Source organism: Tiliqua scincoides, chromosome 14 (genome assembly GCF_035046505.1).
Source record: "Tiliqua scincoides isolate rTilSci1 chromosome 14, rTilSci1.hap2, whole genome shotgun sequence".
Lineage (NCBI taxonomy): Eukaryota > Metazoa > Chordata > Lepidosauria > Squamata > Scincidae > Tiliqua > Tiliqua scincoides.
The window spans coordinates 9,522,468-9,537,748 of NC_089834.1; the positions used below are offsets into that span (position 1 = coordinate 9,522,468).

At 46.1% G+C, this 15,281-nt stretch overlaps 1 protein-coding gene and 1 pseudogene across 1 annotated transcript in view; one reads left to right on the top strand and one right to left on the bottom strand.

The window, feature by feature from the left end:
- The window catches only part of LOC136634314 (immunoglobulin lambda-1 light chain-like), a 120,195-nt gene extending 105,354 nt beyond the window's left edge, over nt 1-14,841 (bottom strand). Inside the window, exon 1 of the mRNA XM_066609793.1 lies at nt 14,796-14,841. Within this exon, the coding sequence (XP_066465890.1) occupies nt 14,796-14,841 (46 nt within the window). The remainder of the gene's footprint in view (nt 1-14,795) is intronic.
- LOC136635020 (5S ribosomal RNA) lies at nt 6,636-6,758 on the top strand (annotated as a pseudogene).
- Nucleotides 14,842-15,281: the final 440 nt, after the last annotated feature.

Consider the following 15,281-nt stretch of genomic DNA (forward strand, 5'->3'; position numbering starts at 1 on the left):
AAGTTTCTGGAGGAAAAATCCATTACGGGGTACAAGCCATGATGTGTATGCGCAACCTCCTGATTTTAGAAATGGGCTATGTCAGAATGCCAGATGCAAGGGAGGGCACCAGGATGAGGTCTCTTGTGATCTGGTGTGCTCCCTGGGGCATTTGGTGGGCCACTGTGGGATACAAGAAGCTGGACTAGATGGGCCTATGGCCTGATCCAGTGGGGCTGTTCTTATGTTCTTAAACTACAATTCCCAGGAGGCCTTGCAGGTCTTCTTGTTATCTGGTGTGCTCCCTGGGGCATTTGGTGGGCTGCTGTGAGATACAGGAAGCTGGACTAGATGGGCCTATGGCCTGATCCAGTGGGGCTGTTCTTATGTTCTTATGTTAAATGGCATAGCGGTGCCAATGGGACATGTGCTGCATCCCTGCAGTTGGGTGTCACTCGCGGAGGCCTCCTCAAAGTAAGGGAATGTTTGTTCCCTTACTTCGGAGCTGCATTGCCCTTATGTTAGTGCTGGAAAGCACTGACATAAGGGGTTTGGATTGTGCCCTAAATTGGACAAGCAATTGCCATTAGGCTGGAGGTGTTCAGCTACACAAGCTTCCTAGTTGTTATAGCTGATGAATTAATTTAAAAATGTGCACAGGGTCTGTTGTTGTTTGACCATGTTCTGGTTTATTAAAAAAAGAATGTACAAAAAAAGCAAGATCACAAGGGAAAAAAAAAGTAGTATGGAGAATAATCTCCTGCCATGACCCAGTTTGTAACTTCTGGTGGGCCAACATCTCCATCTAGTGGTCATAAATGCAAATGCCATGATTGCTTGAGTCTTGGCTCTGTGGCTAGAGTGCTTTTGTGTACAGCAGTGTTTCTCAATCTGTGGGTCAGGACCCACTGGGTGGGCCGCGAGCCAATTTCAGGTGGCTCCCCTTTCATTTCAATATTTTATTTTTAATCTATTAGACTTGATGCTACCATGGGATGTGACTGCATGTGGGGCAATGTTACAGACCTGTACTTTTAACAAGCTGCTATGTATATGCTTTTAACAATGATAGTCAATGGGTCTTACTCCTGGGTATGTGTGGGTAGGCCCTAGGCTGCAATCCTAACCACACTTTCCTGAGAGTCAGCCCCATTGAACAAAATAGGGCTTACTTCTGAGTAGACCTGGTTAGGCTTGTGCTCTTAGATTGTTCAAATTTTCCTGCTTGGTGATGTCACTTCTGATCATGACATCGCTTCTGGTGGGCCCTGACAGACTCTCATTCTAAAAAGTGGGTCCCAGTGTTAAAAGTCTGAGAACCACTGGTGTACAGTAACTGTGGAGATGTGTAGGACTCAGTCTGCATTAAGCTCATCTCCTCCAAAATAATGACCCTGAGCTCCATTCTGATGTTTAGGCTTCCGATGAAGCTCAGCTTCATTTCAGAGATGTTTCTTAGGCTGCTCAGAGCTCCCTGCTGCCGGCAGACTGGTAGAGGAAGAGATATTGTCTTACTTCCCCATTTAGTTGTGTGGCTGTGGTAAGTGTTGGCATGCCAGGTGTGGCAGTAATAATCTGCGCTGTCTTCTAGCAGAGATCCGGAGATGGTTAGATACCAGGTCTTGCTCTCGACGTCCTTAGAGACCGAGAAGCGATCGGGGACCCCAGAGCCCTTGGTCTGTTCAGAATCAGACTTGTATCTCCAGAGGAGTTTGGGGGCACCCTCAGTTTTTAACTGGAGCCAGAAGACCACATACTTATCGATCACATAACCTGTGCTCAGGGTGCAGGGCAGTTTCACAGTCTGGCCGGGAGATACTGATGCTGCAAATGGTTGAGTCAGCACAGGCTGTGAGCAGCAACCTTAGAAGGTAAATTCAGAAAACACCCCTTTAATTTAACCCAGGATTAAAATGGGCAATTGATGACACTGGACAAACATAGAATCCAACCTTGCTATAGTTTTGCTTTACAACCGCCAGCCCAATCCTAGGCATGTCTACTCAGAAGTCAGTCACATTATAGTCAATGGGGCTGACTTCGAAGTAAGTGTGCACAGGATTGCATCTTCTCTACTGTTCCCATTTCCATGAATTCCTGAACTGAAGAGTCAATCTTGAGTCTCATTTAACAGATTAATTACAAACAGATTTCAAGGTGACTAAGCACTGAGCAGTCTTTTCACCTTTCTTTGTGAATCTGAGAAGTGCAGATTGATGCTTATCTGTGAAGCTTATTGGCTTGGCCCTGGGCAAGTCACAAACTCCGGTCTAGCCTACCTCGCAGGCCTGTTGTGAAGTGCTAAGTCTACTTCTTGGGGAATATTTTCAAAAATGTATTTATTTAAAAAAGGACTTCCTACTATAGTACCAGGGCTTTTTAAAACAAAAAGAAATTATAAATCATATAAATAACCAATAAAATATCAATAATCATAAAAAAATCATTAATAGCCATAAATGGTGTCAAACAAGGAAAGCAATCAAATAACAAAGCCACCTTGAGTGCTCTTCATTGGATAGAAAAGCGGGATATAAATTAGATAGATAGATAGATAGATAGATAGATAGATAGATAGATAGATAGATAGATAGATAGATAGATAGATAGATAGATATGAGAAGGATGGATGGATGGATGGATGGATGGATGGATAACAGAATCAACATCTGGCAGTAGAAGCTTTCTTGAAGAGCAATGGCTTAACCATGATTGAGGGCTCATGATATGGGTGCTGTTTGGGTTCCAAAGGGCCAGTGCCAACACACAAATAGTCCTGAGACTTGTAGATACCCTCTTGTGAAAGACACTCACCCAAAACAGTTGCCATCTGAGATTCCTGAAGTCACACTGTGATTTTGCCCTTTCAGAAAGAATGCAAGACCATCCAGAAAATGTTTCAGACCAATTCAGCCAAAACCTCAATCAACCAAACCTCCATCTGGATCGAGTTCCTATTTATTCCATAATGAAATAAGCATTAGTCGACTCACCTCCGCAGCACAGTCCCAGGAGAAGAAAGTAAGGACCCCAAAACATGGCAAGATTTCAGGTCTGCAGGAGGGAAAGAAAAACCTACAGAGAACAGCACCTACTCCTTCTGTTGATACTTTGGGATGAAACACCCACCCATGGCTTTTATGCTCATTCATTGGTTCCTGTGATCACACAGATATGCCCTTGTGAGGTTTCCTGTAGGGAGGAGCCAGAGCTCAAGTGGTTGAGCACATGGTTTGCATGCCAAAGGTTCCAGGTTCCAGCTCCACCTCATCGCTTCTCAGATTATATCTCAGTGGAAGATTCTGGAGAGGCATTGATATACCAGTTCTCTCCAGGTAGGAGAGACATATCCAAACCTAGTTCTCTCCTGGTAGAAGAACATTTGGTATGTTCTCTTGCTAGAAAGCAGTATGTTTGTCCCTCTTTTCAGCATAAGTTGGTGCCAAACAAGGGAAAAGAGACAACTGCATTGCCTTCGTCCATCTCATGTTTTTGTATGATTCATGACAGGTGACTCTTGTTGGCATCCTTCAGTCTTGGAAGACTATGGTGTCACGCTCTGAATGGTGGTTCTGGAACAGAGTGTCCTCTCCAGTGCACGAAGCCTGGGTAAAGTAGGTATGGAGGATAGGCTGTTACCCATGCAGCAAATCCCCCCTCTCCACGTCGCTGAAATGGTCCAATGGAAAGGCAGAGGCCAATACGGTTGGTTCCAGTGGCGTCGCAGGAGTTGCCAGAACGTGACTGTGTTCAGCCATGAACTGCCTCAGGGACTCCGACTCCGGATTTTGCCTCGAGGTTGACTCCTGAAGCCTTTTCCATAACTGGATGTAGCCACAAGGCAGTGGAGGTTTGGGGTCAGAGTTTTCCTTCTCTCAGATGAGCTGCCTTCCCAGGCTGATGAGTCCCATTTACCCGGTGGCTGTTTAGTCGCCTCTCACGATAAGTACAGCCAAACTGAGGGCCTATTCTTATCCCCAGCCCCCAGGGGAAACATCATGACAGGTGAGCGGATATGTTAATAAAGAACTGTATGTGGCTCGATTCTGGAAGCAAGTCTGATTGCCACATAAACAGCTTAGGGCCCAATCCTATCGAAGTTTTCAGTGCTGATGCAGCTGCAATGCAGTCCCAAGATAACAGAACCAAAATTCCCTAACCTTGTGGAGGCCTTCATGACTACCTCACCCACTGCGTACTCCATTGCCCCAGTTGCATCAGCCCTGGATTGGACGCTGGGTTTCAGAAGAAGAAGAAGGAGGGATATTTATTCAGATTTTTATGCCGCTACTCCTCCAAGGAGTTCAGAGTAGCCTACGTGGTCCCTTCCCTCCTTTTTGTTTTCACAACAACCCTGTGAGGTAGGTGAGGGGGAGAGATAATGACTGGATCAAGGTCACCCAGGAGGCTTCATGGCTAAGCAGGGATTCTTAATAGTTATTCCTAAAGAATAAGTAAAGAAGAATGAAGAATAAGAAACATTGGTCACCCTTTGGTGGGCTGAACACCCGTCTGTCTGCGCAACACCATTCTGGACAGATAGGAGAACAGTTTGACCATGTCAGTGAGCTCCTGCAAGGGAGCTGTTCAGTAGGGGCCATCCAGTGTCAGACCCTGTCCAGCAAGGGAATTGTCCAGCATTTCAGGGTGACAGCAAGAAGTGAACTTGGGCAGGAGACATGGGAAGAGCAAGGAGACATGGGAGAGTAGGGTTAACCCTAAAAAAAAGGTCAACAGCTCAAATGAACTCCCTGATGCTCGAGCGTGGTGAGTGAGTTCCTAGCTACTTTGAGGTGGGAAGAAGGTAGACTCGGAGCTATCAGTAGACTGCTGCATTATTTTGCCATAGATTGAGAGGTGCTGCCAATCAGGGCAGGGAGTTCTGAACTTGTAGGAACTCTGCTTCTAGGTGTCTGAGAGGCATCTATTGGCCACTGCATGAAGCAGTATACTAGATTAGCTGGACTTTGGAGTTGATCTCAGCAAGTCTGCTGCCCGATGATCACCTGGAGCTCTAGGTGGTGGCCATCGCTCCTCCGCCAGCACTGGATTGGCATGGGCTCACGCTGAACTTGTGCCTGTGTCGGACCTGCACAGAGTGTCGTAGACATGCCTTATGGCACGTTTGCCACACTGAGTGTCAGTGCTGAGCTGGTGTAGCCCGAATAGGATTGGACCCTGAGTCAGACTTTTGGGTTGTCTACCCCAATATTGTCATCATGGACTGGCAGTAGAGCCCAGGTTTTCAGAAAGTAAGCCACCAGTCAACTCCTCTCTTATCCCCAAACCCCCTCCCCCAAAGAAAAGTGGGGCAGTCCTTCTCCTGGCTTCCTTGTTCCAGCTCTGCTGCTCTGTTGCAAAATACCAAGGGGAAGAGCAAGGAGGAAGGAGAGGAGCTGCAAATGGAGACAAGGTGGAGCAGTGGTGGAGGTGATCAGTGGTTGCTGGGTGCTGTCAGGACCCATCCACCGTTAAAAGTAACTACTGCAGCTCATCCCATGGATGGGCTGGCCCCGCTTGCTTGTAGTCCCACTACTTTATTTGCAGATTTCCTGGCTGGAGCAGAGGGGCACCAGTGATGGCCACTCTGGTGTTGATACCAAGATGGTGATGGCTTGCCATGAGACTGTGTTGTAATATGCAAGCATAGGGAGGTAGCCACTGCAGCAGCAGCACAAGGAATGCTTCAAATCCATTAGATAACAATGGATTAAAGAAGAGCCCTTCCTGCATCAGGCCCAAAGTCCATCTGGCCCAGCATCCTGCAGCCACTCCAATGTATCTGCTTTGAACCAGGGTAAATCATCTCCATTTGCTTTTCCGGAGAGTCAGTTCACACATTCAAATGTGAGGCATCAAAGGATCAGTGATGGACCGAGTGCAAGCAATGCCCATGGAAATAATATTTTATTTTTTTAAATTAAAGCAGTTGACAACAAAATAATAATAAATGAACAAGAATTTGCAGATTATAAGTTCGGTTCTAAATGAAGCATAAATGCAAAATCTTGAAAAAGTCTGGAGAAAAATAGGTATTGCCTTGCTTCCAGCTCACATGCCCAATCTTGCCTGATCTCGGAAGCTAAGCAGGGTCAGGCCTGGTTAGTACTTGGATGGGAGACCGCCTGGGAATATCGGGTGCTGTAGGCTTCTACCATAGTCTTTGGAGACTGAAGGTTGCCAACCATCTCCCTATACTGAACATTATCTCCCGATCTTGTCTGATCTCGGAAGCTAAGCAGGGTCAGACCTGGTTAGTGCTTGGATGGGAGACCGCCTGGGAATACCGGGTGCTTGTAGGCTTATACCATAGTCTTTGGAGACTGAAGGTTGCCAACCATCTCCCTATACTGAACATTATCTCCCGATCTTGTCTGATCTTGGAAGCTAAGCAGGGTCAGGCCTGGTTAGTACTTGGATGGGAGACTGCCTGGGAATTCCAGGTGCTGTAGGCTTATATCATAGTCTTTCGAGACTGAAGGTTGCCAACCATCTCCCTATACTGAACACTATCTCCCGATCTTGTCTGATCTCAGAAGCTAAGCAGGGTCAGGCCTGGTTAGTACTTGGATGGGAGACCGCCAGGGAATACTGGGTGCTGTAGGCTTCTACCATAGTCTTTCGAGACTAAAGGTTGCCAATCTTATACTGTAAGGTTGTAAGGTTGCCCTATACTGAACACTATCTCCCGATCTTGTCCGATCTCGGAAGTTAAGCAGGGTCAGGCCTGGTTAGTACTTGGATGGGAGACCGCCTGGGAATACCGGGTGCTGTAGGCTTCTGCCATAGTCTTTCAAGGCTGAAGGTTGCCAACCAGTGGCAGGAGGACTCAAGCCACCTGGCCTTCCGAGAAGCCTGCCAAAGTAGCTTCATCTTAGGTGGCAATATGAAATGGATAGCCAGGTGGCTATCCTGGGGCTATAATGAATAGCCAGGTGGTTATTCCTCATGTGATATTGATTTTATGGCTACAAGTGACCTTTCATAGTTTTTGATACTTTCTTGGTTATCTATATTATTTACAGATATATATTTATAGTATATTTTTATTTGTATTCTATTTTATATTATTTATATTATTTCTATAAATAAATAAAGAGATGATTTATATAATGTATATATGTATGTATATGTGTGTATGGATGCCTGGATGCCTTTAAGAGGGGATTGCACAAATTTCTGGAGGAAAAGTCCATCACGGGTTACAAGTCATGGTAGGTATATGCAAGCTCTTGGTTTTAGAGGTAGGCTGCCTCTGATTGCCAGATGCATGGGAGGGTACCAGGACACAGATTGTGTCTGTTGTCTTGTGTGCTCCCTGGGGCATTTGGTGGGTCACTGTGAGATATAGGAAGCTGGACTAGATGGGCCTTTGGCCTGATCCAGTGGGGCCCTTGTTTTGTTCTTATGTGTGTATACACACACACACACACACACATATATGTATATGTATATAATTTCACTTTTAACAATGTATTTATTTTAAAAAAGGACTTCCTACACCATTGTACCCAGGGTTTTTTAGAGCAAAAAAGATAATTCATATATATTTAATTAATGTATTTAATTTAAAAACATTCCCCAAGAAGTTCTGAGTAGATTGAGCACTTCACAACAGCCCTGTGAAGCAGGCTAGATCCAAGTTTGTGACTTGCCCAGGGCCAAGCCAATAAGCTTCACACATCAGCAGCAATCTGCGTTTGAGTTTCTTAGACTCACACAGAAAGGTAAAGAAACTTCCAGATGAAGGAAGCATTCTGGGCATCAGCTGGGAACATCACATTGTCCCTCAAGTTTCTCCCTTCACTGGGGTGATCTACACTCCCACTCCAGCTTTATAAGACGAGAAAACAAATGCACTTTCCCATCTCTCGAGACAATTCTTTGATGCAAAACCACCAGATGATCACTGAATATTGCTGCAGCAACACATTTTCCCAGCAGAACGATGAGCCAATGAGCACTGAACAAATTTGCATGAATGGCTCCCGTGACACTGAGTGGGATTTAAGACCGGAGGGAACAAGTCCCATCTCATTTTCCGCTTTGTTCAGAGGGTCAAATTCCTCTCAAGAGCTCACCATGATCTGGGCTCTGTGCTTCCTTGCTCTTCTCCAATACCTCTCAGGTAAGGGTGTGGAGATTGAGCTCTGTGTAGACTGATGGACCAACAGCAAGCACTCTGTGTATTGTATGTTCGCAGCCTTGTGATATTTGAATGTACAAACGAAGAAATTTTCTTTCTTTCTTTCTTTCTTTCTTTCTTTCTTTCTTTCTTTCTTTCTTTCTTTCTTTCTTTCTTTCTTTCTTTCTTTCTTTCTTTCTTTCTTTCTTTCTTTCTTTCTTTCTTTCTTTCTTTCTTTCTTTCTTTCTTTCTTTCTTTCTTTCTTTCTTTCAAGGTGTCCACTCTCAGGCAACAATCACTCAACCAACAATCACTCAACCCGCCTCCATGTCTGCGTCCCTGGGACAAACAGCTACCATTTCCTGCACAAAAAGCAGTGGTGGGAGCTGGGACAAAGAATATGGCTGGATGCAACAGACACTTAGACAACGCCCTCGCTTTGTGATCTATGGCTGTGCCGGTTGCACCCATAGCAGGGGGGAAGGAATTCCAGGACGATTCACTGTGTCCTTCTCAGGGGACGTTGGCTATCTGACCATCAGCAACATCCAGGCTGAAGACGAGGCCGATTATTACTGCGCTTCTTGGTATAGCAGTGGCAGAAGGCTCCACAGTGGTGCATTCTAATGAGGAACTGAGACAAAAACCTCTCTCTCCCCAGGGTGGGGGATCAACCATGTTGAGAGAGCTGAATTTCTCCCATGTCCACATCTCTGTGAACTGGGTAACTGGCCGCGTCTTCCAGCCTGACACAGAAAGTCTGTGTCCGCAAAATAGCCAGTTTAGCCTTGAGAAGCCCCGTTGCAGAGCTTGGGGCTTTCCACGGGGGGAAGTCAGCTTCCCCTGAGGAGACCCCTGGCTGCATCCCAGCAGTGGTAGACGATTTGGTGCCACGTCTCCAGCAGGCGCCGGGAAACTCAGATTGGGCTGTGAGTGTCATCAAGTTGGTCACTGGTGTTTCGTTGGTTACTGATTGGTTGGACTATCTATTAAAATGAGTCAATAAAAACAAAAAACAAATGGGGGATACGTCATCCCTAGTGATGCCACTGCATTTAAGCTATGCGTATGATATCGTATTTTATTCTGTATGGTGTGGTGCAGGAGGAGCTCCATCACGGGGGTGGAGCAATGAGATCTCACACCAGGTGACACAAGCCCTAGAGATGCCTCTCCAGAAGGTACAAAAGAGGGGCCATGCTTCATAATCATAAAAATGTGGTTCAAGGACAGAGAGAAACCTTGTTCTGAAGTGCAGAGATTTGATTTCTGGGTCCAGATGGGTAAATATCTTCAGTCGCAGTGGGCACCGCCATGTTTGTCCCTTATTAAGAAGATCCGTAAGGGGCAAATTCCATACTGGGGAAATTAAAAGATAAACAGCCCATCCTATGCAAGTTTGTGCTGCTCTACATGGGGGCCACAGGAGAGGAGACTGATGCTGCTGCAGAATGGTTGTCGATGGAACGCAAGGTAGCAGAGCTCCAGATCAGTCATCACAGCTGTGTACACCCAGCGGAGAATGTGAGGAAGTGATAGGTAGGGAGCGTATAGTACACACTGACCATGTACTCAGCGTGCAGTTGGTCTGTGGAACTCTTTGCCACAGGATGTGGTGATGGCATCGGTCGTAGATGCCTTTAAAAGTGCATTAGACAAATTTCTGGAGAAAAAAATCCATCATGTGTATGTGCAACCTCCTGAGTTTGTATTGTATTCCTTCCCCTTTTCTGCTGCCTCCCCACCCGCTTTCTCTCCTTGGGCTGGCACTAGTGAAATTGCATATGCAGGTCTAGGGAGAATGACAACTCAATCCTATCCACACTTTCCTGGGCGTAAGCCCCACTGAATCTAATGGGACTTACTTCTGCGTAGACATGCATACGATTGGGCTCCTAATGTGCAACAGGAAGCTTATGAGGGAATCAGAGGATTTAAATCACATTCAGGATTTAAATATTTCTTTAGTCAGCGTGTGGTTAGTCTGTGGAACTCCTTGCCACAGGATGTGGTGATGGCGTCTGGCCTGGATGCCTTTAAAAGGGGATTGGACAAGTTTCTGGAGGAAAAATCCATTACTGGTTACAAGTCATGATGTGCATGTGCAACCTCCTGATTTTAGAAATGGGCTATGTCAGATGCAAGGGATGACACCAGGATGAGGTCTCTTGTTATCTGGTGTGCTCCCCGGGATATCTGGTGGGCCACTGTGAGATACAGGAAGCTGGACTAGATGGGCCTATGGCCTGATCCAGTGGGGCTGTTCTTAGGTTCTTATGTTCCCCTAACAAAAACCTCTTGATCCACTGCCCCTCCGCAGGATGTACTGTGCTCATTTTTGGTGCAGCTGCACCAGCAAAGAGGGATGAAGGTGCAATCGAACTCAAACAATGATCAAAAGAACCTCTTGGTCTCTTCTCAATCTGAAGATTCACAGCTGTGAGTGGCCACCACTGCCTCCCTTTCGCCCTCCCCAAAGTGAGGGCCGTTCCCTGCCAGGTTTCAAAAACACTTCATGCAAACCTGTGATGTGATCATTGGCTTTTCCAGTTTCACTGCTGGATACAGCATGGGCTGTGCAATCCTGCTGTACCAGTAGGATTGGTCTTCAGCAGTCTGCAGAGTGAGAGGCACAGGAAGGAGGAGGTTTTAGCACCAGTTCCCCTTCTGGTTTCATCACCGTGTCGCTGACTTTGATAGAATGCAGTACAGTAATAATCAGCTTCATCTTTTGCCTCCACGCCAGTGATGTTTAAATAAGCATTTTTTTTGGTGGAGTCCACAGAAGCAGAGAAACGACTGGAGAACTCAGGACCACGCTCTGTCTTGTCGGAGTTTACAGTATACTTGAGGAGGAATCTTGGGCTCTTTCCTGCTGGTTGCTGAACCCACCAAGCGTATCCAAAAGTGAGACCAGTAATGGTGCAGGAGAGTTGAGCAGTGCCTCCCAGGGAGGCAGACTGGGACGCTGGCTGAGTCAGGGTCCAGGCAGAGATGACATCTGATACGGGAAAAAAGAGTTAACATTGAAGGAGATGGCAATGCAATTCACAGTTTGAGAATGGATGCATCAGGGGAGTCAAAGGAATGGAAGGAAAGCAATTTCCTGACCTGAGCAGCAGCCGAGGAGCAGAAGCAGAGTCCAGACCATGGTGGAGAATCCACACCAAATTGCAAGGCTTTGGTGAATCACAGCAGATCAGGCTGATCTCTGGATCTTTCCTTTAAAAAACCCCTGAAGCGTTCATGCAAATATCCGCCTTCTCATTGGTTGGATTGACTGCACATCAGCCCCTCATCTGTGACTACTGAGTCACTTTTTAAAAAAATCATCTTTGCATTATTCAGGAATGCCGTGAAGAGTTGGTCAAATCAGGCATTAACCAGACCCCAGTGCACCAATGAGGGGCCCACCACAGTTTCTGGGTCTGGGTCTGAGTTTCTGGGTCTTCCCATCATCAACTTTTCAAATATGTGGGAGATCTAGTGATAGAGATTAGATTATTCAAGCAGAGGCTCAACAAGCACAAGCTGGAGATGCTCTAAGAGAATTTCCTGCCTAAGGCAGGGGGTTGGACTAGATGACCTCTGAGACCCCTTCCAACTCTAGGATTCCATGATTCTATGACCGATAGTTTATGTAATTTGGGCCACACATTTCCATGACTTTAGAGTTATTCAAGGGAAACTATGAACTAAAATGTCCCTGAAATACACGCAGGTACAGAAAGCACTTTGCGGCCCAGCAAGTACCAACATTTAAGGAACATATGGTTATTCGGAGGTATAACTGTCAGTTCTGTGAAACCTCCATGCTAAGGAGCAGTGTACCAGATTCCCCTTGTGTCTACTGCAGCTGAAATAGAACACTGGACTTAATGGAGGTAAACCTTTACTGTAAACCAGCATGGTTCTTAAGAAGCTTTGAATACCAACAGTTTAAAAACATACAGAGAAAATCCTTAGTGCTCCATAAAGACTTTCCCACACATTCCCAGAACTTTCATTACCACCATTCAAGACCTTGGTGATGCACAAATGTATTGGTTGGACACCAAGATAGCATGTAGAAGTTATTTCTAATCTTCTAGCCCATGTCTCGGCCTCATAGCAGTCAGTCTCCTGTCCTGTTTGTATGAGACACTCGAAAGGATGCAGGTGTCGGGAGTCACAGTTTGTCACACAAGTGCAGTTGAGAAGGTGTTGTTTATTTAAGGTGAAGGTCATTTGAACAATCCTTTTAATACATTGCCATACAGTGGCAGGTAGATGGCACCCTCTTGTGCCCAAAGCCATAACTGCAGCACCCTTTGTTGTGTTCATCCGCATTCTAGAAGAGCATCGCTCTGATCGAAGCGCTGACAAAGAGGCTACTTTTTTATAATGAATGAGCCACTGACACGTCTGATGCATGTGCAAAGAGCTGTTCTCAAAGTTGGTTTGAATTTTGTGGGCGCATGTTTGAACCTGAATGGCTTCTTTTTGCCATATGGCAGAGAAGGCAGGCCTACGACCCGATGAATGAGCTGGAAAAGGTAGGGGAGACTGGAGGTCTTGCTATTTCTTGGGAATTTGAGGGAACCCACAAGTTGTAGAGATGGATTTTCACCCTCCCATATGTTTTTCCCCCCAGCACAGTTTGGAATATTGCCTATTAAAATCAAGCAAGTCTTCCCAGTACATGGAAACCAAAGCCCTTCAGTCCAGCAGATGCTTCCGTAGACTGCAGGCTCCTTCTTCAGACTCATGGAGTCACTCATGGTGATGGCATCTGGCCTGGATGCCTTTAAAAGGGGATTGGACAAGTTTCTGGAGGAAAAATCCATTCTGGGTTACAAGCCATGATGTGTATGCGCAACCTCCTGATTTTAGAAATGGGCTATGTCAGAATACCAGGGGAGGGCACCAGCATGCAGGTCTCTTGTTATCTGGTATGCTCCCTGGGGCATTTGGTGGGCCGCTGTGAGGTGCAGGAAGCTGGACTAGATGGGCCTATGGCCTGATCCAGTGGGGCTGTTCTTATGGAGTCAAGGCATTGGAAATCTATGCAGGTGGAAGTGTGGGGATACCGGGCTTCAGTACATGATTGGAGCTCACAGACAGCTGCCTGTGTCCACATGCATGGCCGCTGGTGTCGTGTTGTAAGACTAATAAAGGTTGCACCCTTCATGCTCCCTGGTCTGAGAGGTTTTCTGAAAACGCCTTAAGAAGCCAAAGGGAGTGGAGAGAGAGCAAAGACTCTTCATCCTTCCAGCATGAGATGTTTTGGTCCTGCCTTCTGACATTCTAACCCCTTCTTCTAACCCCTGCTAATTGGGTAAGAGGCACTTTTTCAAGTGGGTGTCCTCTTTTTTAGCAGGGGGAGAGTAACTAGCCCTCCTCACCCCAGCAGTGTCTTTTCTAGTGGCTGCCTGCTGGTGTTCTTTTGGCATCTTTTTAGATTGTGAGCCCTATTGCGACAGGGAGCCATGTAGTTATTTGATTTTTCTCTGTAAACCGCTTTGTGAACTTTTAGTTGAAAAGCGGTATATAAATACTGTTAATAATTATCACTGTGGGTGACACAAAGCTACTGAGGTGTGACTTTTGGTGATAGCAAAATAAAAACACTTAACACCACTTTCTGCGCTTCTCATTTTTGTACAAACAACAATAACAAAAACCCCAAATATGCAGACAACAAAACAAAAAACAAATTGGGACGGCTGCAAAGAAAAAGGTGGGGGGTAATGACCTTGGCTGCATCTGCTGACCTCTTTCACCTAACTAGTACACTTTTAAAGCAATTTCCACACTTTTCCTCCTTGGGGTAAAAAATAAATCTGCATAAAAATTAGGAAGGTTTAAGAACACCTCTAGGTATTGCTAACACAAGCAGCTCAGTATTATGTAGCCTCATTCTCTGGCTGAACGTTGGTGATGGTCAAATAGCTGGTGAGTGTGGAGGAATCCATCCAAGTGGCTGCTTGGGGTATCTCCCAGGGTCTTTTTGCCCCATTCTGACAGCTCCACCAACCCCTTGGCTGGGAACAGCATGACCTCTATTATGTGCAATAAAGTGGCTTCGTGATTTGTTTTTGGTTAACAAGGCAAAAGATCGACAGAACGTCTGGTGAACATTCAAGAGAAACCACGAGGATCAAATGAAGGAGTCATGGAACTGCACTGTGTTTTTGTCTCAGTTCCTCTTAGGGCTGCATCACTGTGGAACGAGAAGCTACTGCCACTGCTAAAACCAGCAGCACAGTAATAGTCACCCTCATCTTCAGCCTGGACATTGGCAATGGTCAGATAGCCAGTTTTCTTGGAGGAATCCTTAGAACCATAGAAATGACTGGGGACCCCAGTGCCTTGGTGCTTGTTGGAGTCTGTGTTGTACCTGAGGCGGTATCTTGGGCTGCTGCCATTTCTTTGCTGGTACCAGAAGACACTTCCCAAGGTGAAGCCACTGCTGACACTGCAAGAAATTTGAATGGGTCCTCCCAAGGATGTGGAGAGTGAAGTTGGCTGTGCCAAGGTGAACCGGGCAAGAGACCCTGAAGAGGGGAACCAAAGAAGTTTTGTTTATGTTTAATAATATTTACTGAAAATAACATCAACCTGTTTAGAGAGCAAATCAGCAAAAGGTGAGTGGCGGAAGCATGAGAGAAGAACAAGAGGAACCAAGAGGAACAGGAGCATCTTCTATCACCTGAGCAGTAAGTCAGGAGAGTGAGCAGTAGCAGAAGCTGGGCCATGGTGGAATCTCCAAGCAAAGTGGTTCCTAGAATCAAGGGGTCTTGGGTGGTTTTCACTGAGCTGCTCTTTCTTAAACCATCATCACTGAGAAGGAAAACCTTGGCATGCAAATCTGCTGACTGCTCATTGGGAGGGTGAAACTTAATGCTTGATGCCCTCCTAGCTGGGGAAAGAGGCACCATTTAAGTGCCAACTCTCTTTAGTCCAACCAGGGGGAGGGAATCCACTGTTTGTGTCTCGGGAGAGCATGAGCACCACTATCAACTCCAGAGCCCAGGTCAGTTCCAGAGCCCAGGTTGAATGTGGTTTCAGTGGGTTTGTTTGTTGATGCAACTCATCCCTTCAGATCACCTAGAAGTGACCATTCTAGATTACCATGGAATTCTCTGCAAGGCTTCTAAACGAAACAAGCGACCAAACCAGAATGCAAAATCCATGC